At 39.6% G+C, this 25,620-nt stretch overlaps 1 protein-coding gene and 1 pseudogene across 1 annotated transcript in view; both read right to left on the bottom strand.

Annotated features, from left to right (window-relative positions):
* The window catches only part of PCOLCE2 (procollagen C-endopeptidase enhancer 2), a 76,373-nt gene that overhangs the window by 5,547 nt on the left and 45,206 nt on the right, over nt 1–25,620 (bottom strand). Inside the window, exons 4-7 of the mRNA XM_025377320.1 lie at nt 20,247–20,371; nt 16,100–16,236; nt 6,367–6,521; nt 240–323 (exon numbers count right to left, since the gene is read on the bottom strand). Coding sequence (XP_025233105.1) covers nt 240–323; nt 6,367–6,521; nt 16,100–16,236; nt 20,247–20,371 — 501 coding nt within the window. The remainder of the gene's footprint in view (nt 1–239; nt 324–6,366; nt 6,522–16,099; nt 16,237–20,246; nt 20,372–25,620) is intronic.
* On the bottom strand, nt 3,459–4,085 carry LOC112619288 (annotated as a pseudogene).

The raw sequence follows: 25,620 nt of genomic DNA, 5'->3' as shown, positions 1-25,620 counted from the left end.
CATGTAACAAGACCCAAATTATTAAACTTATATGAAAAAAAGTACATTTTCTAAATCCATATTTTTCTCAGCTGTGAAATCTAACAATTTGACCATTCTCGTGTACAGGCAGGTATTTTCTTGGATAAACGAGTGGTGTTACTGACCCTTCGCCATAAATTCATAGGAATTCCTTTGAGATGAAGCATGCAGCCTCAAGTTTCTGGTTAAAGAGAAAAAGACTGGCTTTTTTTTCTTACCAAAGTCACTTGAACAATAGTTGCCCTCCAGAGTCCCAGTCCGTCTACACTTTTGTTGACACAGGACCACAGTGGGCTTTAAACCTTAATTCAAAGAAGACATAAGTTTTAGGAAAAATGAATTCAAGCATAACTGGTCTTTAGTTCTGAATCCACCCGTTTAAACTTATCATTTATTTCCCTGAGCCACCAATCTATCACTGCGAAGAAAAAATTTAAAACCATGCAAAATACGTTCTCCATGCTACCAACTACTGCTCTAATTTCGCCAGGGCAACTCAATACCGTCTGCTGAATTTTAAACCTGAGATCAAAGATAGCACAAATGTAGCCCTGTTCTCTTCTTCCTTTGTATAAAACTAACACTATAAGAAAATATAGACATACTCTGAGTGTGTGCCCTGTTTAGAAAAACCCAGAACAACAAATTGGAACTCACAGAATGTAGCTTAATCCCTCACTTTACAAAAAGGAATCCTAGGGTGTTCCCCTGAGGACGTCCTTAAAATATGCAATTGCCTCAACATGAGTAGTATAGGTTTAAAGTGTGTTACATCTGTAATTAGATGCAACCAATCACTAAATACTTATTTTGAGCCTGGCACTGGCTATAAGGGTCTTAAGAACTAAGAAGCAGACAAATTTGAAAGTAAACCAAATAGACAAAACACAGCAGTTCTTAAGTACGAGTAAGTACGGGTGATGCTGCCCCCAGTAGGCATCTGGCAATATCTAGAAACATTTCTGGTTATCACAACTAGAGGGTGCTGCTAGCATCTAGTGGCTAAATGCCAGAGACACTGCTGACATCCCACAGAGAAAAGGACAGTCCCCGCAACACAGAAGGATCTGGCCCAAAATATAAACAGTGCCAAGGCTGAGAAACCCTGGGTTAACAACGTGAAAATAGTTCATCCTCATAATCATCTTAAAACTGTTTCAAAAATAGTTGCTAATTATTTCTTTCTGTGTGACAATATGCTAGGAAAAACTAAACAGAACCACGATAACAGAATTGCCCTTGTTGGGTGAATATCCGCAATTGTAATATTGCTCTTCCAACAGGCCCCACCAACTCCTCTGTTAATTTATTATTTATCCGTTTGTTTTGAGATGGAGTCTCGCTCTGGGAGTGGTGTGATCTTAGCTCACTGCAAGCTCTGCCTCCCGGGTTCAAGCGATTCTCTTGCCTCAGCCTCCAGAGTAGCTGGGTATACAGGTGTGCACCACCACACATGGTCAACTTTTGTATTTTTAGTAGAGACTCGGGTTCGCCATGTTGGCCAGGCTGGTCTTGAACTGCTGACCTCAGGTGATTTGCCTGCCTTGGCCTCCCAAAGTGCTGGGATTATAGGCGTAAGCCACAGCGCCCAGCCTGTACCCCCTACTTAAATCCAAAAAGAATCTGAAGCAGATAGCCATATTAAAACATATGTAATTTAATGTTAAAATACATATAATAGCTTACATATGCATTTTTAAAAAGAGAGAGACACAGAAAGAGCTCAGAAGGTGTTTGGAAGGGAAGAGTCACACCACTGTTCCAGAAGTTGGGAAACTCGCTTCAGCTGTGAATTTACAGAATTAAATTTACTCCATTAACCAAGTCAAAACGTTGTGGTGTCTCTGATGGCGAGCCCTTTCCTGGGCCCATTGGGAACCAGCTGCTTCTCAGCCTCGGAAGGTCAGTCTGGAAGTGGGGTGGGTGTCCCACATGCCCTTCTCCTGCTTTGGTGGGGCCTGCTGTCTGGCCTGCAAGTCACTGGCTCTCTCCTTCCCCTCCTCATTTTAACTGTCACCTGTCTCCTTGCCCTTCACTCACAAAGCTGGTCCCCGGTTCTCGGCCCTCCCTGGCTGTGTTCCCGAGATTGTTTCTGTGGGTTCACCCTCCCATGCCTGATCCCGCAGTCCCGCGGCTTCATCTACGCCAGGGACTTTCCTAGACACTCAGTTCCAGCCTCGGATGTCTTCATGCTATGGCTGTTCATTGTCAGTCTGTCAAATTTAGACCTGCTGGCATCCAGCGTTCTCCCCTTCAAGCTTATTTATTTAATTACTCTATGACTACATTTTCTTCCATCTTTGATGGTTCAACACATTGGCTGCTCTCCATTTTTCCCAACCCATCAACCCTGGCCTGTCTTTACCTCCTCAGCAATTCAATTTCATTTCCATGGTCCATTATTTCAATCATTTTCTACACAATGCCTTAAGGTCCCTTCCCCTCTGTCCTTTAGCCCTGTACGAATCTGCAGAGAAATCTGTTTTTCCTGTGCCTGCCCTCAGACAACTGATTACACAAATGGGCCTTCAGCAGAGTGACAGGCTGGAGATCAGCCTACTCTCCACAGCGGTTTTTCAAATTCTTTCTCATTCTCCTAACCTCCCGTGCTGCCACTCCCTTCTCCCTCTCAGAGGTGACCCTGCCTATTTTCCAGGAAGAAGAGAAGCATAGCAGAAAATGTCCTCGAGATCCCCACCAAACCTCCAAGTCATCTTTATACCATCTCTCTTCCTCCTCCGAGAGAGGGGCCACCCCTCCGACCTGGAGTCGTGTCTTCTGTGAGTCCTCTGGAGCCAGCCCCTCGCACCTTTATTGCAACTTTCCTTCTCAGTTTATTGCTTCCGTCTGCCATTGCCTTCTTCTTCTTTGCTAGTTACTCCCATCAACATAAGCAGCTTTAAGACTCTCAAAGCCTCTCCTTCTTCTTTAAGGCCGAACTTGGGGAATGAGCTACTGAATTTCCTATTTCAATTTGCTGTGTTCCACACTCCCCTCAGCACACACTGTCCGGGTTCTGCCAGCACAACGCCACTTACACAGATTGTGCTGGCGTCTCCACTAGCCTCCATGTCATGAAACCAAATGGAAACATTGTAGTCCTCCCTTATTGGAAGTCTCACCAACGCTTGACTCACTGATCACTCCCTTTTGAAACATTTCCTTCCACCGCTTTCAGCTTTCAGGACACATCATCCCAGTTCTCCTCCCTCCTCCCTCGCCACTCCTTTTCAGTCTCCTTGGCCAGTGTAACCTTCTCTTTTAAAAGCTGGAAGTTACTAGAGGGTTAATCTCAGCTCGTCTCCTCCTCCTGCCCTCAATCTCTCTCTAGGTCATCTCGTTCTTGATCATTGTTTCAACTATCTATGTATTGATGACTCCTAATTTTTTTTGTTGTTGTTTTGGCATAAAGACAAACTTTATTGGGCCCCTCAGCACTAGTTCTCTTTCTCCTGCACGGTCTTGGTTCCCCAGACACGTCCAGTCTGGCGGGCAGCAGTGAGATCCACTTTGCAGCCAGCAGGGTCATCTCTGCAGACAGTGGAGGGCTTGCCGATGTGCTGGTGGTTGCCGCCTCCAAAAGGATGCTCCATAGGGTTCATGGCCACATCCCATACTGGTGGCCAGCAGTTCCCCTTTGCCTTATATTTGTGGCAGGCTCAGCCAGCCTTCAAGATGGGTTTGTCAATTCGGCAACCTCCAGCCACCACACCAACCACAGCTCTGTTGGCTGAGAAGATAACCTTCTTGGAGCCAGAGGGCAGCTTCACACGGGTCTTCTTGGTCTCAGAGTTGTGGGAGATAATGGTGGCATAGTTCCCAGATGCCCAGGACAGCTTGCTACGGCCTCCAGGCTTCTCCTCCAGGCAGCACACGATCATACCCTCAGGCACGGTGCCCACAGGGAGCACACTGCCAATGTTGAGTTGGGCCTTCTTGCCGCAATACACAAACTAGTCCATGTGAATGCCCTCGGCAGCAGTGAACAGCTCCACCCACTTCTTTAACCGGTACGGATCCCAGAAGACCACCTTGGCGAGGGGTGCGTTGTGGCCCCGGTTGTGGGTGATGGGTCACTCTTAAATTTAAATCTGGCTTAAATCTTTCTTTTGGATGGCTGGGCGTGGTGGCTCAGGCCTGTAATCCCAGCACTTTGGGAGGCTGAGGAGGGTGGATCAGCTGAGGTCAGGAGTTCGAGACCAGCCTGACCAACATGGAGAAACCCCGTCTCTACTAAAAATACAAAATTAGCCGGGCTTGGTGGCACATGCCTGTAATCCCAGCTACTCGGGAGGCTGAGGCAGGAGAATCACTTGAACCTGGGAGGTGGAGGTTGCGGTGAGCCGAGATCGTGCCACTGCACTCCAGCCTGGGCAACAAGAGTGAAACTCCATCTCAAAACAAAACAAAAAAATCTTTCTTTTGGTCTGGAGACCCATGTACCCCTATGCATAGCATATCCACTGGAAAATCTCACAGACACCTCAAACCCAACAAAGCCACTGCCTAATTTATAAATCCACCTCCAAATCCAGTTCTCTACCTCAGTGAACAGTGGCAGTATCACCCCAGCTGTGCAAGCCCGGGACCTGGGAGGTATTCCTGACACCTCCCTGACCTCCCTAGTCCAATGAATCACCAAGGCCTGTCACTGTCTCCCTCTCATCTCTTGACTCTCTGAATTTGTGCCATAGCACAGCTCACCTGGACCAGCACGGGATTCTGATGACCCGCTGGACTTCTACGATTCATTCACCTGGCAGTGGCCACGGTGATCTTTGTAAAATGTAAAACTAATCCTGAACTTTGCTTAAACCCATCAACAGCTTCCCCTACACATAGGATAAAAACAAAAATACTTAGAGCATAGGAGAGAGTTGGCAAGGCCTGAAGATGAAACTAGAAAGAGAGGCTGGGGACAAAGTGTGAAGGGTCTGATACACCACGGGAAGGGGTTTGGGCTCCCATGTGGTCCAATCTGGTAGTCACTAGTCACATGAGGCTTTTCAATTTTAAATTCATTAAAATTAAATTAAAAATTCAGTTCCCCAATATCATAGCCACATTTTAAGTGCTCACAGTGGCTGCCATATTGGATAGCATAGCTGTAGAGTATACATTTAATGGAAGAACAACATGGTCTACCCGGTGCGATGGGAGCAGGGTGGGGCATGAGGTCGGGAGAAAAGACAGAGGGTATTGAAGATGACCCTGAGTGAGGCTACTGATGCTGTGGACGTGCTTGGGAAAATAAGTGGAGAAGTAGGTTTGAGGCAGAAAATAGTGTGATAAAAACAAGTTTGCATATGCTTTCATTTAAACAGCTACAGTCACATTGTGTCCAGGAGAAAATTACAAATCCATGCTTGCGATTTCAGAGAAAGTTCAGGATGGAGATAAAAGCAGGGGAACCACTAGCTCAATGGGTGTGACCAGATAATTCACTGGAAAGAACATGGACACCAAGGCTTATTGAGCTGAGCTAGAGAAATACAGCAGTTACAATGAGGCAGCACACGTCCAGACCACACGGTGGCGCACTTGCGGAGTGAGAGGAAACGTCAGACCCAGAGGCGCCTGCCTGTACTCAGCCCCAGCCTGGGTGTACATGGAAAATGTGGGCAATAAAGCTGGGCTTATTTCAGCCTATTTTATATCTTAACCTTCAGTCTTTCCTTCCTGCTTTTCCCCCTCCTCCCTAGATTTGGATTTTTAGATCTGAGGCCTGAAATCCCAGGGGGTGGAGCTGATAGGCCAGGTACTAGCTACAGAGACCCTGCCTCCCTACATCATGCCTCAGCACCCAGGCCAGTTTCCCAACCAGCCTCTGTACTTCGTTGAATATTATTGTTTAATTTACTCCGATTTGAAAATAAATAAATAAATAACATTTTATATGACATTTCGCTGAGAAGCAAAAAACAAAAACAAAAAAAACAAAACAAAAAATCAAAAACAAACATTGGCAGACTATGAAAAACAGACAGCAAGGCCCTAAAACTTCAACCTAAAATATCACAGTTCTATGTAATAAAAAGCAAACGACAATTTTGTCAGTTCCAGAAATGGAAACCTAGGCTTAGAATGATCTGTGCTTATAATAGGCTTCCTAGTCATTGTTCAATGGTCATACTTTTCTTACCTGATATTTAAAAACTATTAGCTTATAAGCATTCTTACCCCGTATACCTTTCTTTCATTAATGCAGTCATATTATTCTTACCAAAGCTTTCATCCTATTTAACTTTAATTTTAAGTATCTTTCTCTTATTTTTTTTCTACTTTAAAAGAATTCTTCTTATACTCCTAAAGTTTTTGCACAAAGTTCCAAACAGAAAAACTTACCTGTGGTTACAGGGAATGTGGTGGTGACAGGCTGTGCTGTAGTTGCAGGCAGTTTCTTTGGCCTGAATTTGTAGTGACCAATAAACCCATCTGCAGTTAAACTTAAGTCTGATAAAAACTGAATAAGAAGTTCATTTCTCTCAGATACAATTGGCCTAAAAAAAGAAAAATGTGTTTTTAAACATACTTTTTTTTAAATACTTAAAAGTGGTGCCTCTCTGAAAATGTAAAATTTTCTAGTTTTCCATTAACTTCTGACAATAGAATTACCAGTTGTTTAAACTTAAAAGTTAAAACGCTTAAAAATACCAATTCTAATAGCTAACATTTACTGAGTGTTTGCACAGCTAGGCACTGTGCTTTATGTGAATTGTCACATTCCACCTTCACAACAACCCTATTTTTATCTCTTTTTTATGGAATAGGCAACTGAAGTTCAGAGAGTTCAAGTGATTTATTCAAGGCCCTACAGCTAGTATGTTGGGAGAGTCAGAACTTGAACCCAGGACCAGATAACTCCTGCCCAGTGGGACATGGCTGGTTTTCAAAAAGCACCTCATGATTTGCCTGATTGGGAAAAGGCAGATTCTTTGAACTAAGACTCTTGCGTTCAAGCTGGCCTGGGTTTGCCATATGTTGGCTACAGAGCATAAAAGGGACAAACCTGGTGAACAAATTCCCACACCCTGTAAAGACGCAGCCAGAGGGATTAACTCAGTGGGCTGATTATCTTTTCTATCCACTCTGGGCTAAGAAAGCCATGCAAAGGACTTCCATTTCATTTTCAATGGCAGTTCTTAGGTATGCCTGAAATGGAAGCATTTCTATTATAATCTCCATTAGCAAAATGCTGCAAAGGAAAAAAAAGAAAGTGATGAATGTGTTTTGGTGTTCATGAATGGCATCATTGATTAAGAGCTCTAATTTTAGGAGCTTCCTGGTTAGCTGGCACTAAAGATTAAGTAGAAATGATAACTGAGGCTCGAAAGCTCTCTTAAATCTTAGGGGATTACTACATTACACAAGATAGTTTCATTTAAGGTTTGCTATTGTTATTTACACAATAGTAAAAAAAAAAAATGCTGTCTGATGAATTCTGTTTAAAAACTAATTTAGAAGTAGAAAAAAGTTAACAAGTTATTTAAATGAATTACCCAGTGGTTTGACTGAACACCTTTTTGAGACATCTTCTCAGCCAATCACTTCTTACGCATCGTGGACAGCAAATAATAAGGCCTCTCTCTTGTTTTTTTTTCCTACTGTCAGCTATGCTGAGTGGGGTTGGGTGGCAGAGAGGGTAGATCTACCTGACCCAACCAGTTAGAAAAATTGCATGATCTTTTCCATCCTGAATATAACCTTCTGAGCCAGGGGATGCGATGAATCAAAAAGTGAGCTTTATGATCTACAGTTATAGCTTACTATGGATTGACTACTTGTCCCCTCCAAAACTCATGTTGAAATTTAATGCCCAGTGGAGCAGTATTGAGAAATGGAACCTTTAAGAGGTGACTGGGTCATGAGGGCTCTGCCCTCAAGAATGGATTCATCCATTCATAGATTAATGGATAAGTGGGTTAATGGATTAATGGGGTAATCACGGGAGTGGGACTGATGGCTTTATAAGATGAGAGACCTGAATGAGCACGCTCTGCCCCCCTTGCCATGGGATGCCCTGTGCCACATGGGGACTTTGCGAAGGGTCCCCACCAGCAAGAAGGCTCTCCCCAAATGTGGTCCCTTGACCTTGGACTTCTCAGCCTCCATAACTATAATAAAGAAATTACTTTTCTTTATAAATTACTCAGTTTCAGGTATTCTGTTACAGGCAACACAAAACGGACTAAGACAGTTCCAGCCACAAAAGTGATCAGGTTATTTAAATAATGCTTCTGAGATTCAAGCCTTTTATGAAAATATTCTATCATGCTTTTGAAAAACACTTCCATTAAATAAATAAAAACAATGCACTAAACACAATTCTCACCTACAATTACAAATAAAACATGTTAATTTTGTTTAAATAAAATTACAAAAAAAGCACTTATAAGCAGCAAAGGAAAGACTCAATCAGGTCAGCCTTCTAGACACGATGTTACAATTATATGATCATTCACTGCCTTTTCTATTGGAAACTGAATTTTCTCAAGGAAGAGTATTTTAGGAACAAAGACATATTTTTGTTCTGCTGCAACTGAGCTTTAGGATAAATGTGACAGAACCACAGTGCCACAAATGTACTGGGGGCCATGTTACATCTGCAAATTGTTATAAATCACTAGGCAGATAAGAGGAAATTTCACTTAGATCCGCTCTACATTGGCAAATTCCAAGAACGGACTGAGATGCTGTTTCATGTCGTATAGAGCCAGTTACTGTTAGCTGGCTCAGTTATCATTCCATAGCCATCCTGTCCTTCAGTCACTACAGCCAACCAAACACCATGTCCTGCCAATTTTGCCTCCTAAATATTTCTTGATCCACATCCTCCTCTTCATCTCTACCACCCTTCTCCACCTCCTCAACTTTAACTGAACCATTGCAACAGCCTCCAAACTAGCCTCCCTGCTCACCTTGCCTAGGACAGGGGTTCTAGAGCCTCTGGTCCTGTCACGCCTGGCTTAATTCAGTTGAGCGTTACCATCTCTGCAGCACACGGAAGCCAACTCAACCCTCCTGCCTCATCTCTATAGAGGCCCCAACTCAAGGTTTTGTCTGCAGAAATAACATACATCTCTCCTGTGTATCTTTATTAATGGAGTTACCTCTGCTTGAGATGAGCCTGTCTTCCCTGCCCTCTCTAACTCCAACTCTTCCTTCAAGACTCATCTTCAAGAGGCACACTCTCCTTTCAACAGCTTTCCCTAATCACTTGTCCAGACTGGGCCAAAGAACTCAGAAACCCACCCAGGACATTCATTAGCCAATTTACTTATCTGCCTGGTTTTGTTCCCTCCCAGTACTTATCTTTGCAGTTTGAATTTATCTTTGTATTCCAGGTGCCCAGCACCTAGCTGGGGAGTAATCAATATTTCTGAACAGAATTCCATGGCATTGATCTACATTGAATCAAACCAAGTATGATGGGGTGCCGTCTACCTATCCCCAGTGCTCCTCCTGTTCATACTGTAACAGGGAAAAGCTCCCCAAACAGGTTTTCTCATTTTCTGCACTGCTCTAACCCAGAAGTATTCTAACTGTGAAAAATATCCCTCTGGATAGAAGTGTTAGTCGGTGAGCCGGCAGCCAAGCTCTTCCAGTCAAACCCCTGGTAAATGAGTGATGCTCAACAGCGGCCGCCGGTGCCGCCCCTCCTCCACCCTCGTGGAGGCAGCCACTACCCTGAATTTTGTGCTTCTCATTTTCTTGTTTTTAGCTATAGGTTTATCACACACATATGCATCACTATGCGATATGTTGTATAGGTCTGCATGTTTTTAAACGTCATAAATGAAAGGGTATGGTGTGCATTTTTCTTTTCTTTTTGGTTTTGTGTTTTTGAGACAAGGTCTCACTCTGTCGCCCAGGCTGGAGTGTAGTGGCGTGGTCTTGGCTCACTGCAACTTCCGTCTTCCCGGTTCAATGGATCCTCCCACCTCAGCCTCCCAAGTAGCAGGGATTACAGGCAGACATGCACTACCAGGTGACATTAATTGTTTTGTATTTTTAGAGACAGGGTTTTACCATGTTGCCCAGGCTGGTCTCGAACTCCTGAGCTCAATGATCCACCCGCCTCGGCCTCCCAAAGTGCTGGGATTGCAGGCATGAGCCACAACGCTCAGCCTTTTTTCTTTTTTAATTAAAAAAAAAAGCTCATTCAACATTGTAACTGTTTTTTATAACATATTTTTAAAAATTCAACATTATGAGATTCATTCAGTGTTTTCATTGCTATATAGCGTGCACTATAACACAATTTAAAAATTCTCTTGCTGATAAACATTGAGCTATTTACTGTCTCCCACCCTCATTACAAACCATATTGCTGAGAACATTCGTGTATATGTCTTGCGGTGCAAAAGTGGTCATACCAATTTACACACCTTTCAAAGGTTTATTTACTATGCAGTTTTCTTCTTTTGGGAATGCCTTTTCATGTCTTTTACCCCCTTTATTTTTTTTTCCTATTGGGTGGTCATCTTTTCCTCATTAATTTTTAGGATTTCTTAATACATTCTGGAACCTAGGCCTTTGTCAAATGTATGTTATAAAAATGTTTCCATCTGCGCCTTTTCTTCTCCCTCTCTTTCAGGTAGATTCTGATGAACAGAAATTCTCATCTAAGTTTCTCATTTCAGTTTCTAATCCATCTGTCACTGATTTTTTTGTGTGGTATTAGCTATGAATATAATTTCATTTTTCCATATGAATAAAAATAGTCTAGGCCCCATTTTTCAATGAGGCCATCCTTTTCCTGCTGACTGATGGTTCTCTGTGACAGGCCCAATCCGCAGACACATGTGGATATGTTTCTGGCATCTCCTTGTTGTTTAATTAGCCAGTCTGCCCATCATTCTTTTAAAACCACACTGTCTTAATTACAACATCTTTCTGATAAGGTTCCATACATGGTAAAGCAAGTCTTCCTGCCAGGTTCTTCTCCTTCAGAACTGTCTTACTTTTGCCCCCTTCTTCCTATCCCCTTGCAATCCCATGCACATTTTAGAATTAGACTGCTAGGCTTAATGGAAAACCATTTTTAATATTTTTAAATGATATTGAGTCTTCCTATTCATGAGCATTGTATATAGCTCCATTTATTTAGGTCTTTTAAAATATATTTTAGCAAGGTTTTATAATTTTCCCTATTAAGGCACATTTTAATACTTATTCCTGAGCAACATTTTTAGTGCTTTTAAAATAATATATGTTTAAAATATATAAACTTTTAAGTTCAAGCTATTTAAGAAAAAATATTTGTGAATAAAATGATGTTTCCATTATAAGTCCACAAGTCACACTTTAATCTGGTAAGGTACAAAGTTAAATTAATAAAGTTTCTAAATTCAAACCAACCTTGAATTCCTAGTCACAGAGTATTTTTTCATACATTGCTAAATTTGGCCTGCCAAGTTTTTTGTTTCAAGATTTCTTTTATATCATACTGATAAATGAGACTGGTCTCTAATATTCTTTTCTTATACTGTCCTTACCTTGTTTTTGGTGTCAGGTTCATACTAGCTTTATAAAATTAGAGGTGGAACCATCCCTATTTTTCTCTGGAAGATTCTGTGCAGTATTAGAAATGTCTGTATCTCAAATATCTGTCAGAACTTTTCCTTCCTTGACAGGAAAACCTTTAACTACTGATTAAATGTCTTTAGTGATCATTTGGCAAATATGGCTTTTTCTTTCTCCTGTGTCCATTTTTGCTTGAAAAAACTAGTTTCTCCAGTTGCTGGATGTAGTGTTCTCTACTTGTCTATTAGACCAAGCCTGTTCATTGTTTTCAAATCTTCTACCTCCTAATTTCCCACCTTTCTCTCATTAACAGTTAATCTGTTAATTATTGAAAGAGATGTGTTAAAAATCTCAACTATAATAATGAACTTTTTAGGTCTGCCTTTCTTAATATTTTAAATTTTTTTGCTTCATATAATCTGATGTACCAGTTTACAAGTTTACAATTTTACAATTATTACACCTGCCTGATAAACTGGATCTTTTATCATTTATATAGCAACTATTTCTGGTAATGCTTTCTGCCTAAAATTGATTTTTTCCTGATATCAGTGAAGCTATGCCAATTTTCCTTCAATTAGTGTTTGCTTCTAACAGTTTTTACATCCTTTTATTTTCAAACTCTCTGTTTTTATTTTGGGGGATGAGTCTTATAAACAACATATAACTGGACTTTGTTTTGTTATTTAGTATAACACTGTTTTCTATTATTTGGTCCATTTGTATTTATATTGATTACAGGTATATTTTTAGATATACCTGTATATCTATCTAGATGGTAGATACATTTCCACCATCTTATTTTGTGTTTTTTGTCTTTTGAGACAGGGTCTTGCTCTGTCACCCAGGCTGGAGTGCAGTGGCACGATTATAGCTCAGTGTAGCCTCGATCTCTTGGGCTCAAGTGATCCTCCACCTCAGCCTCCTGAGTAGCTGGGATTACAGGTACATGCCACCATTCCCAGTTAATTTAAAAAAAAAAATTGTACAGATGGTATCTTACCATGTTGCCCAGGCTGGCGTCAAATACCTGGGCTCAACTGATCCTCCAACCGCAGGCTCTCAAAGTGCTGGGATTATAGGCTTGAGCCACCACACCTGCTCTGTCATGCTTTTGAAAATATTTCTCATTTTTTCTTTTCTTACTTTCTTTTGCACTGAATTTTTTGTCACTTCATGTTTCCCTCCACTGTTTTGCAAGTTAAAGACCGTATTTCTACTTTTCTCAGAGGTCATTCCAAATTTAACATCCACATTTTCTTTAGCATATTATAAAGTTAGTATCTTCACCCTATGCTCAAATTTTCTTTGGAATGCTTCCTTTTGCATGTCAGTCCTTTATTCTGTGATCATTATCTTTCTGCGTCCAGTACATGAGGATGCAGTGAGGGTCTGCTGGTATGTTATATTATCAAATTTCCTTCAGAATCTCTAGACTGAATTCATTCAAGACATATTTCTCAATTCCCTAATTCTTTCTGTAACTGTCTTATCAGCTATTTGACACAAGTACTAAGTTTCTTGTTTTAAATTATTACGTCTCTGTTCTGGGAATTCTATTTGGTTCCTTGTTAAATCTGGTCGATCATTTCTTAAAGATTCTTGTTTCTTAGTCATACTTTCAATGGCCTGTACTTTGTAGGCTATTGACTGACTTTCTTTAAGCACAATGATTTTACATTCTGTATCTAATAATTTTAAGATATATAATCTCTGTGGGTCTGATTATACTGTTTGTTTCTACTGACTCTGTTTATCTTGGCTTTCCTTTCAGTTTTGTGATTTTTTGATTGGGAGTTTACATTCCTTGAAACTTTAAAAGGATTCTGAAGCTTAAGTTCAGATGCATTCTTCCAGAGATTTGTGTTTTCATCTGTCAGCTCCTGTGGGCATTATCAACTTGGAAGCTTTAAACTAAATTCTTGACCTGATTTTTTGGGGACAGTCAGGTAGTGTAAATTCTAACCCCAAATGTTGGCTGGTGTTTGGTTAGAAATTCTCATCGGAGACTATCCTTTCCTTCACCAAAAGCCAAGGCAAAAACAGCCAGTTTTCCTTATCTCCCTTAAGGAAGAGAGAAAGTTAGCTTACTTACATTGGTGTCACCTTCTCTGGGTCCCTTTTCTATATATGCTGTGGTCTTTGCTCCGACCTCCCCTTGCCTAGACCCCGAGCTTTGTCTCTTGTCCGCAAGCACGGTCTGTTAGAATGAAGTGCTGGGCCTCCAGGAACTGGCACATGCCCTGGGGGAGCTGCCACCTTCAGCATGTGCTTCTCTCTCTGGCTTTGGGCTTCTTACTACTTTTGACCTCTGACGAATTCTCTTATTTGTTGCCAACTCAGCAATGCTTTCAAAATTTTTTCTTAAACTTTAAGGAACATTGCTTAGTGTTTACGAAAAGTTTTTAAGGATATCTTATCTTGCATATTGCTAGAAAATGCAACTTGAAATTACTTTTTAAAGGTATTTGGATATGAAGAGGAGAGACATGGAAGAAAAGCTAGAGCAGGACAGAGTCAACAGAATTGATAAGTTTTTTTTTTTTTTAATTTGGGAGAACTTAGGTTTATAGGCTATGGGGAAGGAATAAAAAGGGAGGTAGAGGATAAACATGAAGAAAAAGAGGACGGTTAATTAATGGAGGAAAGTTTCAAGGGAAAAAAGGAGGAGGTCCAAAGGAAGACATAGATGAATGTGTTGGCTTTCAATAGGGTGTGGTGGTCCCCAAAAGTGTCCACATCCTAATCCCTGGACCCTGTAAATATGTTTCTTTATATGGCAAAGGGGCTTTGCAGATGTGAGTAAGACTCTCCAGAAGGGGAGTGTCCTTTATTACCTAGGTAGGCCCTAAATGTAACAGTGTCCTTATAAGAGGGCGATTTGACTAAGAAGAGGAGACAGAAGCAGTGACTGAAGTGACATGCTTTGCCAATGAAGGAAGAGGGCTACAAGCCAAGGCATGCAGGCAGACTCTAGAAGCGGAAAAAGCCAAGGAAACAGATTCTCTCTCAGAGCTTTCAGAAGGAAACAGCCCTGCCGACACCTTGACTTTAGTACAGTGAAACTGACTTCAGACTTCTGGCTTCCAGAACTGTAAGAGAATACATTTGTGCTGTTTTAAGTCGCTGCATGTGTGGCAATTCGTTACAGCAGCAATGGGAAAATAATTAGGAGCTTAGAAATAGGCCCTTCTCCAATATATTCATCTGTAAACCAAATTTGGGTATGATTATGCTTAAATTATAACTACTATCTTGTACGTATTAAAACATTCTTAATATTATCAATGTAAATGTAAATGAATTGAAATAGAAAAATACCCTCCTTTAACTCAAATATGTCAATGAAAAATCATAGTAATGCATATAAAATCAAGTGATGCATATAATCTAATTATGTTTAAGCAACAGAGTAGAAAAGGGTATTTAAATTGGCATAATGGTAACTTGAAGGCAAGCTGCAGTAATTTCAGCTGTTGTTTTTACTAATATTGTCAGTGAAGTTGTGAAATATCTTGCACCAAAATACAGTTATATATCGGACCAGAATACAGCAGAGTTAAGTAACGTGCTCAGTGTCACACAGTTATTAAGTGGCAGAACTCTTGGTTCCATAAATGTTTGTTGAATAAATACATGGTGCCTTCAAGGTCCACTTAGCAAAAATTTGGATAGCAATGTGAGCGGGGAGGCATAAGGCCTCAAACAGTCCAGGACAGATCTCTGATAAGGTAAAATCATTTGGGTTTGTTGTAAACTTCTGGGTTTCCTTGTCTGGATCCTCAGTATTCAGCCCCCTGGTTGTTTTTGTTTTATCTTGTTTTCAGAATTTTCCCATTCCACTCTGATGCTTGATCTCATTCTTACAGGGCAGTGATGTATCCAGGTACCTGGCTCTGCATCTTACCCTGGGGTATCACCAGCTCTACTTGTTTCTGTTTGGCTGTTGACACTCCTGTTAATGTTGTCTCAGGGTATGGGTTGGCTATTCTTTGTTGGTGGTGCTGACTCCATGGTTATGAGACTTATAGTGGTTTGGATCTGTGTCCCCGCCCAAATGTAATGTAATCCCCAACATTGAGGAGGGGCGTGTGTGCTGGGAGATGACTGGATCATGAGGGCGGTTTCTCATGGCTTAACACCATCCCCCTTGATGCTGCCATTGCGATAGTGAGCTCTCTGCTCTCTGGTCATTTAAAAGCATGTGGCACCTCCCCCCTACCTTGCTCCTACTCAGGCCATGTGATGTGTGTGCTCCCTCTTTCCCTTCCACCATGATTGTACGCTTCCTGAGGCCTCCCCAGAAGCAGAAGCCTCATGCTTCCTGTACAGCGTGCAGAACCCTGAGCCAATTAAACCTCTTTTTTTATATATAAATTACCCAGTCTCAGGTATTTCCTTATAGCAGTGCAAGAACTGATTAATAGAGGACCCAATAATTTAACAAAACAACAACATAAAATTTTCCAGAAAATAAATGTGATTGGGAAACTGAACAAGAAACAAGTTTAGAGCCATAAAACTATTAATGACATAAACAGGTGCTACTTACGCAGGTGGACTATCACCACAATACTTTCCAATTCTTTCAGCATCATTGACTTCCCCGCCATTAAACACAGCCACATAATCATATCGGCAGTAGTTATCTCGCTCCACATCAAACTTCTCAAACTTTAATTCTATAAGCTTTAGAGAAAGCACAATAGAAGTGTCAAATATTAATAGCATTGTTGAATAACCTCAAATGGAATTCTTCCTCTCCCCAGATGTGGAGGATACTACAATTTTCCTTTGTAAAAAAAGTATGCATTATGTTTAAGTGCTTTTTGTTGCGTATTTCTTTAGTTAAAAAAAAAACAACTGTGGTATTCTTTTGCTTTTAATTGTAATCTTTCCAAAAGATCATCTCAAACTCAGATCAACTCTAGTTAGGATATTAAAGTTAAGAATTCTGTTCACTTACAGCTACAAAAGTATGGGAACATTATGTAATGCTAGCAACCTACTTTAAGACTATAATTGGTTTTGGAGATCTATTGTACAGCATGGTAACTATAGTCAACAATAATGTATAATAAACTTCAAAATTGCTGACAGTAAATTTTTTTTTTTTTTTTTTTTGGAGACAGAGTTTCACTCTTATTGCCCAGGCTGGAGTGCAGTGGTACGATCTCAGCTCACTGCAACCTCTGCCTCCTGGGTTCAAGCAATTATCCTGCCTCAGCCTTCTGAGTAGCTGGGATTACAGGTGCCCACCACCATACTCGGCTAATTTTTTAAATATTTTTAGTAAAGACAGAATTTCACCATGTTGGCCAGTCTGGTCTCGAACTCCTGACCTCAAGTAATCTGCCTTCCAAAGTGCTGGGATTACAGGCATGAGCCACCATGCCCAACCAAGAGTAAATCTTAAATGTTACCACCACCCTCCACACACAAACAAAAGAATAACTATTTGAGGTGGATATGTTAATTACTTTGATTGTGGTAATCATTTCACAACGTATACATGTATCAAAATACAATGTTGCACACAGTAAATATATAATTTTCACTTGTCAACTATACTCAATAAAGTTGCAGAAAAAAGAAAAAGAGAAAAACAAGACTGTAATTAGATAATTGGATGTGTGTTGTAGTGGGAAAAGAGTCTACATACCCTAATAGAAGCTAATAGAAATCTAAGATGCTCCTTATATTAGTGTATGTCAGGGAGTAGTAGTGTGTGTGCGTATATGTGTAGGAAGGTGAGCTGAGTGGACAGAGTTGTCCCTCTTTTGAGGGAAGGAGACTGACATTTCTATCCGATGTAAAGGAGTCAAATTTTCAGGACCAATTATTCAGGGAAGTGGAATTGACGGCAGTGTCTTCTTGAAGTATGTTTGAAATGTGTGATACCGTGCACAGCCTAATCAGGGTGTGGTTATTTTTGAAGAAGTGGCATAGGAGCACTGATCTACAAAGTCAGTGTTAGGTTTTTAGTATTTCTCAATTTTTTGCACTAGTACCAATAATAGGGTCCTAAATGATTCAAGTGAATAGGAAATTTTGATTAAATAGGCAATCCATCATTCCCCATACAAGCAGATGTTTAAAAGAACATTTCCAACATGTGAACGAAAGGAAATCTCACTGGATTTATTATTACCTACGACAGCTGGTACCCAATCTTGCTGGGCAGCAAGTGAGCAAGAACCCTCCTTGCTACTTCAGGGAAGATAAAGGGCATCAATTCCTGTTACTTCACCAGTACTCCAGGTGAAGATGATAATGGCAACAGCATCACAGATGGACACAAAGGTAATTTTGGCTTTGAACATAATTGCCGCGTATCTTCATACTGAACTACCTTTTAAAAAGTCAGTGCCAGTGACAGGTGAATAATGCTTATTCATACTTAACGCAGCTTTAAATTGTATTAAAATATTTCCTCTTTGGGTCTAGTGATTTCTCACCACTTACTAATAAAATGCTTTCCAGGTTATTAAAAAAATTGGTGAACTTTTTCTACCTAGAAATTAGTCACAAAGGCTGGGCGTGGTGGCTCACGCCTGTAATCCCAGCACTTTGGGAGGCTGAGGTGGGCAGATCACGAGGTCAGAAGATCAAGACCATCCTGGCCAACACGGTGAAATCCCGTCTCCAGTAAAATACAAAAAATTAGCCGGGCGTTGTGGTGGGTGCCTGTAGTCCCAGCTACTCAGGAGGCTGAGGCAGGAGAATGGCGTGAACCCGGGAAGCGGAGCTTGCAGTGAGCCGAGATCGCGCCACTGCCCTCCAGCCTGGGCGACAGAGCGAGACTCTGTCTCTAAATAAATAAATAAATAAATAAATAAATAAATAAATAAGTCACAAAAGTTTTTGCAGAGAAGATTTTAAAAAGTAAAGAAGAAGATAAAGAAAAGAACTGTGGTAACAAATGAAAGTAAGGTAATTCTTTAATAGAAGAAAATTCCAATAAAATTCCTTCAGTAGAATAATTCCCTTGCATAGAAACTATTTAGGACTTAATTTTCCCATTATATGTCTTTCCTTTGAGAAACTGCCAGTGATTTCAAACAGAGTGATTAAGAACTCAACTGACTGAAGCCAAAAATCACATTAATAAAATAAAAATCAAACTTAAAATTTAAATGATCAAAGGGAAGAACAATGGAAAAGAGATGCTTAACCATAATCTGCAAGTATAATTAAGTTGGAATTATTTGGTCAGATATATTTACAAATGTTACAGAGAAAATGATCGATACAATTTCAAGAAATACATAAAGGTTTAAATGTTTCAGAAACACAATTTTTAAAGTTACTTTAAACTATAAAACATTCAACAGACTTATAAAATCTTCCATTATTAAATAAATGGCCATATATTTCTTCTTAAAAATAAAACCAAGTTTTGGGATTATGATCAGTGTTTATGTCTGTGTGTATGTTCAAATCACTAACTTGCATGGTATATTAGCTTAAATAATTTTCTATGAAAAAAAGAAATATATGACAAATGGTATCTGTGCAAGCCATATGAAAGGTCAATTTAGAAAAGTTTTTTAAAAACAATATCATAATGTTTAACTCATAGTGTTTGGATTAAAGTCTATAGTGTTTCTAATAGTAATAATTTTTATAAAGTTATCTTTAATGGTCCAGAAAGTAGATTTCATCTGTTTCTATGCTAAGTTCTTTCCTGCAATTAAGATGTGAAAGTGGTTCCCAGAAAGGGTAAAAAGTTGTATATGTAACCACAAATCAATAAATACTAGAAAAGTCGACCTTCTCTGTGGATTATTTTAGAACAATGAATAAAGCTTTGTGTGGGGAATCTGCACATATTTTATTTTAAAAGACAACCAAAAACACCCTAAAGCAGACCAGCCTGTTCTTTGAAGAGATAATGCGGCTTGCTTTTGCTGGCTTTGTTAAGGAAAAGCATCCACACTTTTTGATTTAGTGACTAGGATAACTATTACCAGGACATGATGGGTTTGTGATGTGAGCAAATGGTAACCTGAAATGTCCACGGACCCGGGGATTTTTATCCTCCCACAGTTAGTTGCTGCTGCTTATAATATCCACTGCAGGGTTAAACAATCCTATGTGGCATTTGCTTACCATTTGTATTTTTAAAACTGTTTTGAAAATTGTCATTATATAGCAGGAAATTAAATCCATGACTTTGCAAGTCAAAAAATGCAAAGGCTAGGCCGTGAGCGGTGGCTCACATCTGTAATCCCAGCACTTTGGGAGGCCAAGGCAGGCGGATCACCTGAGGTCGGGAGTTCAAGACCTGCCTGACCAACATGGAGAAACCCCATCTCTACTAAAAAAATACAAAATTAGCCGGGCGTGGTGGTGCATGCCTGTAATCCCAGCTACTCATGAGGCTGAGGCGGGAGAATTGCTTGAACCCAGGAGATGGAGGTTGCGGTGAGCCGAGATCGTACCATTGCAGTCCAGCCTGGGCAACAAGAGCGAAACTGTCTCAATAAATAAATAAATAAATAAATAAATAAATAAATAAATAAATAAATCTGGGGTTTTCGCATGAAGAAATACGTGTGTCCAGGAGCCTTCCTCTTCTTGTATCCCTTAGCTCTCAAATAGACCCCACAACCGGAGGCTCTTGAGAGTTCGTGGGCCCATCCCACTTCTGGGCAATTCACACATGCATGCTTTCTTTACACTTCAGGGAATCTCACCTGATTCTTTGGGGCTACAATGTGCCACACACAAGTGACTCCTGCAGGGTAATCCCGGTCTGGCCAGTTGGGGGTTTTAAAAGAGCCGGAAGGTCTGTCAAGGCGTCCTCCACAATACTGATCCCCTTCAAGTATTAAACAAGGAAAAAAGCACAGAAGTTTATGTAGGTTACAGCAATACAACCATGTGAAGATTAGGAATGTGGGATCTTTGGTGAGAGTACAGTAAATAAAGGCAATGGCAGAAGCGCTTACATTTTCTCTTAAAAATATGGTTTACATATATAACCCCCCCAACACACACAATGAATGATCTCCGTTACCTGACATAGCATATCAACACAAGAGAGGGCAGAAGTGGACTCAGGGCCTCTTTTCTTTTTTTTTTTTCTTAGACAAGGAAGACAAAATATTTGAGTTTGCACTCATTCAGAAAGCTTGTAGGCTCAAATAATCATAGAGATGTGAGGATTCCTCAAGGCATTGGTATTTAGTAAATACCCAGGGACAAAATTTGAATTAGTTGATATAGACAGCTCTCATTACTAGAAAACTTTACATGTTATATATATAGATATATATATCTTTAATAAGTTTTAAGAATAAATTTGGTTTGTAAAAATAATACATTTATAAATTTTCAGCAGTACAGGAAGGCATAAGGAAGAAAGTAAAAATCTACCCCCAAATCCCTAGTTTCAGCCACCGAAAACTAATCACATTTAATAGGTGACAAATAACATTTCAGGCAGCTGTACTCATAGGTTGCACATGTACCTATAGGTTGGCAGAAATAATGTAAGAATTATTTTAATACAAAGTTCTAAATTTAATTTTACTTGAATGTAAATAACAAAAACTGAACTGAAATTAAAATAATTATACTTTAATGGAATATTTCTTTGACACAGAATATAATCATTCTTAAACTTCTAAATTTAAGAAAATGTATTATAAAAATGGAGGTTGGAATAATTTTGAAATCTCCATTTAATGAAAAATTTCAAGTATATACAAAGTAAGTAGAATAATATAACGGCCTCCTACATATCCATTACCCAGTTATAATAATTGTCATCATTCTATTATTCTATCTATATTGTTACCCACTCCCCACCACCGGCTTCATTGTTTTTATTATTTCACAGGTTTTTGGGAGATAAATTCACATACTCTGAAATGCACAAATCTTAGCTGTACAAATTTGAAAAATCGATATACCTGTGTAAACCACACTGCTATGATGATATGGAATCCATTTCCCACTAAATTTGTGCATCCCTGCCCATCCTACCAGTTCTCTATACTACTTTTCTGAAAAACTTCCCCGTAGATGAGTTTTTTTTTTTAATTATACTTTAAGTTCTAGGGTACATGTGCACAACGTGCAGGTTTCTTACATATGTACACATGTGCCATGTTGGTGTGCTGCACCCATTAACTCATCATTTACATTAGGTATATCTCCTAATGCTATCCTTCCCCCCTCCCCACAATAGGACCCGGTGTGTGATGTTCCCCTTCCTGCATCCAAGTGATCTCATTGTTCAATTCCCACCTATGAGTGAGAACATGCGGTATTTGGTTTTCTGTTCTTGCAACAGTTTGCTGAGAATGATGGTTTCCAGTTGCATCAGATGAGTTTAATTTACAGCTCCATGTAAATTTGTTCACCCATTCTCCTGCTGATGGGTTGTTTCTAGTCTGGACTATTGTGAATGAAGCTGCTATGAACAGTTTTGTACACGTTTTTTGTACATGTACCTTCATTTCTCTTATATAAATACCCAGGACTGCAACTGCTGGGCCAAGCGCAGATGTAAATATTTAATTTCATGAAAAACTACTGCAACTTTTCTCGAAGTGGCTGCATCATTTTGCACCTCTCTGAGTAGGAACACTTTGGTTGCTTTACATCCTTGCTACCACTTGATGGTGTCAGTTTTTTTAGCCAACACGGTGGGTAAGTAAAGGAATCACACTGTAATTTTAATTTGCATTTCCCTGATGACTAATGAGAGATACTGAGTAGTTTTGCATGCACTTATTGGCCATTCATATCTTCCTTTGTGAAGTGTCCAAGTGTTTTGCCAATTTTTATACTTACTGGAATCTTTATCTTTTTATCATTGAGTTGCATGAGTTCTTTGTATATTCTGAATACAAGTTCTTCACCAGATATTTCTGTGAATATTTTCTCCCATTCCGTAGGTTGCCTATTCGTATTTGTAACCGTGTCTTTTTATAAGCATTAGTTTTAATTTTAATGAAGTTTCATATTTTTCCTTTTACTTTCAACCAACTTGGTTTTTGTATTTCAAGTGCTTTCTTGTAGACAACATAGAGCTGGGTCCGACTTTTCAATCCATTCTAACAATAACTGTCTTCCAATCAGAGTATTTAATAATTTACATTTAATATATTTATTGATCTTCTTGGATTTAATGTGCGATTTACTATTTTTTTCTATTTGTTTTACCTTTCTTTTATTCCATCTATTTTTCCTTCCAGCCTTCTTTGGGTTAGTTGGATAATTTTAGTATTCTATTTTAATCTTTTGGCTTTTAGTGATAACTCCTGCATTTTTAATGGGTTCTCTAGGGATTATAATATGAATGTTTAACTTATCAAAATTCACTCAGAGTTAATATTGTACTTCTCTATGTGTTGTATATGTATGTGCAACAGTATAATTACATTTATGTGTCCATCCTTTGGTTGTCAAACATATTACATCACACACTATATATTCCACATCACAGTGCTAAGGTTTTTTTGTCTTGAACAGATACATGTAAAGAAATTAAGAGAAGAGAAGAAAAACCATATGCCCTATTATATTTACTATTTCCAGTGACCTTCATTCCTTCTGTTACTTTCATTTTACCCTACAAGGTCATTTCCCTCAACCTGAGGAATTCTCTTCAATATTTCTACCAGTGCAAGGATAAAAATGTCTTTCAGAGATTTGTAGTGTTAATCTGAAAATGTCTTTATTTTACTTACATTCTTGAAGGCTGGCTATAGAATAGTGGTTGAGAGTTTTATTCCAGCGCTTTAAAAATACTATGACAGGCCAGGGGCAGTGGTTCACACCTGTAATCCTAACACTTTGGGAGGCTGAGGTGAGCAGATCACCTGAGGTCAGGAGTTCGAAACCAGACTGGCCAATATGGTGAAACTCTGTCTCTACCAAAAATAGAAAAATTAGCCAGCCGTGGTGGCGCACGCCTATAATCCCAGCTGCTTGAGAGACTGAAGCACGAGAATCACCTGAACCTGGGAAGTGGAGCTTGCAGTGAGCTGAGATCACGCCACTGCACTCTAGCCTAGGCAACAAGAGTGAAACTCAGTCTCAAAAAAAAACCAAAAAAAACACTATGACACTGCCTTCTGGCTTCCAATGTTTCTGATGAAATGGAAGCCATCATTCTTATCACTATTCTTCTGTATGTAATTTAGTTTCATCTGATTGATTTCAAGATTTTTTCTTTGTCTTTAAATTTCTGTAATTTAATTATAATGTGCATAGGTGGTGTTTCATTTTTATTTGTCCTGTAGAGTGTGTTGACGCTCTTGACTCTATTTTTTTTTTTTTGAGTTACACTTATTTATTTTATTGTATTTTTTTATTATTAGTATACTTTAAGTTCTAGGGTACATGTGCATAACATGCACGTTTGTTACATATGTATACTTGTGCCATGTTGCTGTGTTGCACCCATCAACTCGTCAGCACCCATCAACTTGTCATTTACATCAGGTATAACTCCCAATGCAATCCCTCCCCCCTCCCCATGATAGGCCCTGGTGTGTGATGTTCCCCTTCCCGAGTCCAAGTGATCTCATTGTTCAGTTCCCACCTATGAGTGAGAACATGCGGTGTTTGGTTTTCTGTTCTTGTGATAGTTTGCTAAGAATGATGGTTTCCAGCTGCATCCATGTCCCTACAAAGGACACAAACTCATCCTTTTTTATGGCTGCATAGTATTCCATGGTGTATATGTGCCACATTTTCTTAATCCAGTCTGTCACTGATGGACATTTGGGTTGATTCCAAGTCTTTGCTATTGTGAATAGTGCCGCAATAAACATACGTGTGCATGTGTCTTTATAGCAGCATGATTTATAATCCTTTGGGTATATACCCAGTAATGGGATGGCTGGGTCATATGGTACATCTAGTTCTAGATCCTTGAGGAATCGCCATACTGTTTTCCATAATGGTTGAACTAGTTTACAGTCCCACCAACAGTGTAAAAGTGTTCCTATTTCTCCACATCCTCTCCAGCACCTGTTGTTTCCTGACTTTTTAATGATCGCCATTCTAACTGGAGTGAGATGGTATCTCATTGTGGTTTTGATTTGCATTTCTCTGATGGCCAGTGATGATGAGCATTTTTTCATGTGTCTGTTGGCTGTATGAATGTCTTCTTTTGAGAAATGTCTGTTCATATCCTTTGCCCACTTTTTGATGGGGTTGTTTTTTTCTTGTAAATTTGTTTGAGTTCTTTGTAGGTTCTGGATATTAGCCCTTTGTCAGATGAGTAGATTGCAAAAATTTTCTCCCATTCTGTAGGTTGCCTGTTCACTCTGATGGTAGTTTCTTTTGCTGTGCAGAAGCTTTTTAGTTTAATTGGATCCCATTTGTCAATTTTGGCTTTTGCTGCCATTGCTTTTGGTGTTTTAGACATGAAGTCTTTGCCCATGCCTATGTCCTGAATGGTACTACCTAGGTTTTCCTCTAGGGTTTTTATGGTATTAGGTCTAACATTTAAGTCTCTAATCCATCTTGAATTAATTTTCGTATAAGGAGTAAGGAAAGGATCCAGTTTCAGCTTTCTACTTATGGCTAGCCAATTTTCCCAGCACCATTTATTAAATAGGGAATCCTTTCCCCATTTCTTCTTTCTCTCAGGTTTGTCAAAGATCAGATGGCTGTAGATGTGTGGTATTATTTCTGAGGACTCTGTTCTGTTCCATTGGTCTATATCTCTGTTTTGGTACCAGTACCATGCTGTTTTGGTTACTGTAGCCTTGTAGTATAGTTTGAAGTCAGGTAGCGTGATGCCTCCAGCTTTGTTCTTTTGACTTAGGATTGTCTTGGAGATGCGGGCTCTTTTTTGGTTCCATATGAACTTTAAAGCAGTTTTTTCCAATTCTGTGAAGAAACTCATTGGTAGCTTGATGGGGATGGCATTGAATCTATAAATAACCTTGGGCAGTATGGCCATTTTCATGATATTGATTCTTCCTATCCATGAGCATGGTATTTCCATTTGTCTGTGTCCTCTTTTATTTCACTGAGCAGTGGTTTGTAGTTCTCCTTGAAGAGGTCCTTTACATCCCTTGTAAGTTGGATTCCTAGGTATTT

This window comes from Theropithecus gelada, chromosome 2 (assembly GCF_003255815.1).
Source record: "Theropithecus gelada isolate Dixy chromosome 2, Tgel_1.0, whole genome shotgun sequence".
Lineage (NCBI taxonomy): Eukaryota > Metazoa > Chordata > Mammalia > Primates > Cercopithecidae > Theropithecus > Theropithecus gelada.
Note: the sequence above shows the minus strand (reverse complement) of the source record. Positions and strands in the feature narration are given on the sequence as shown.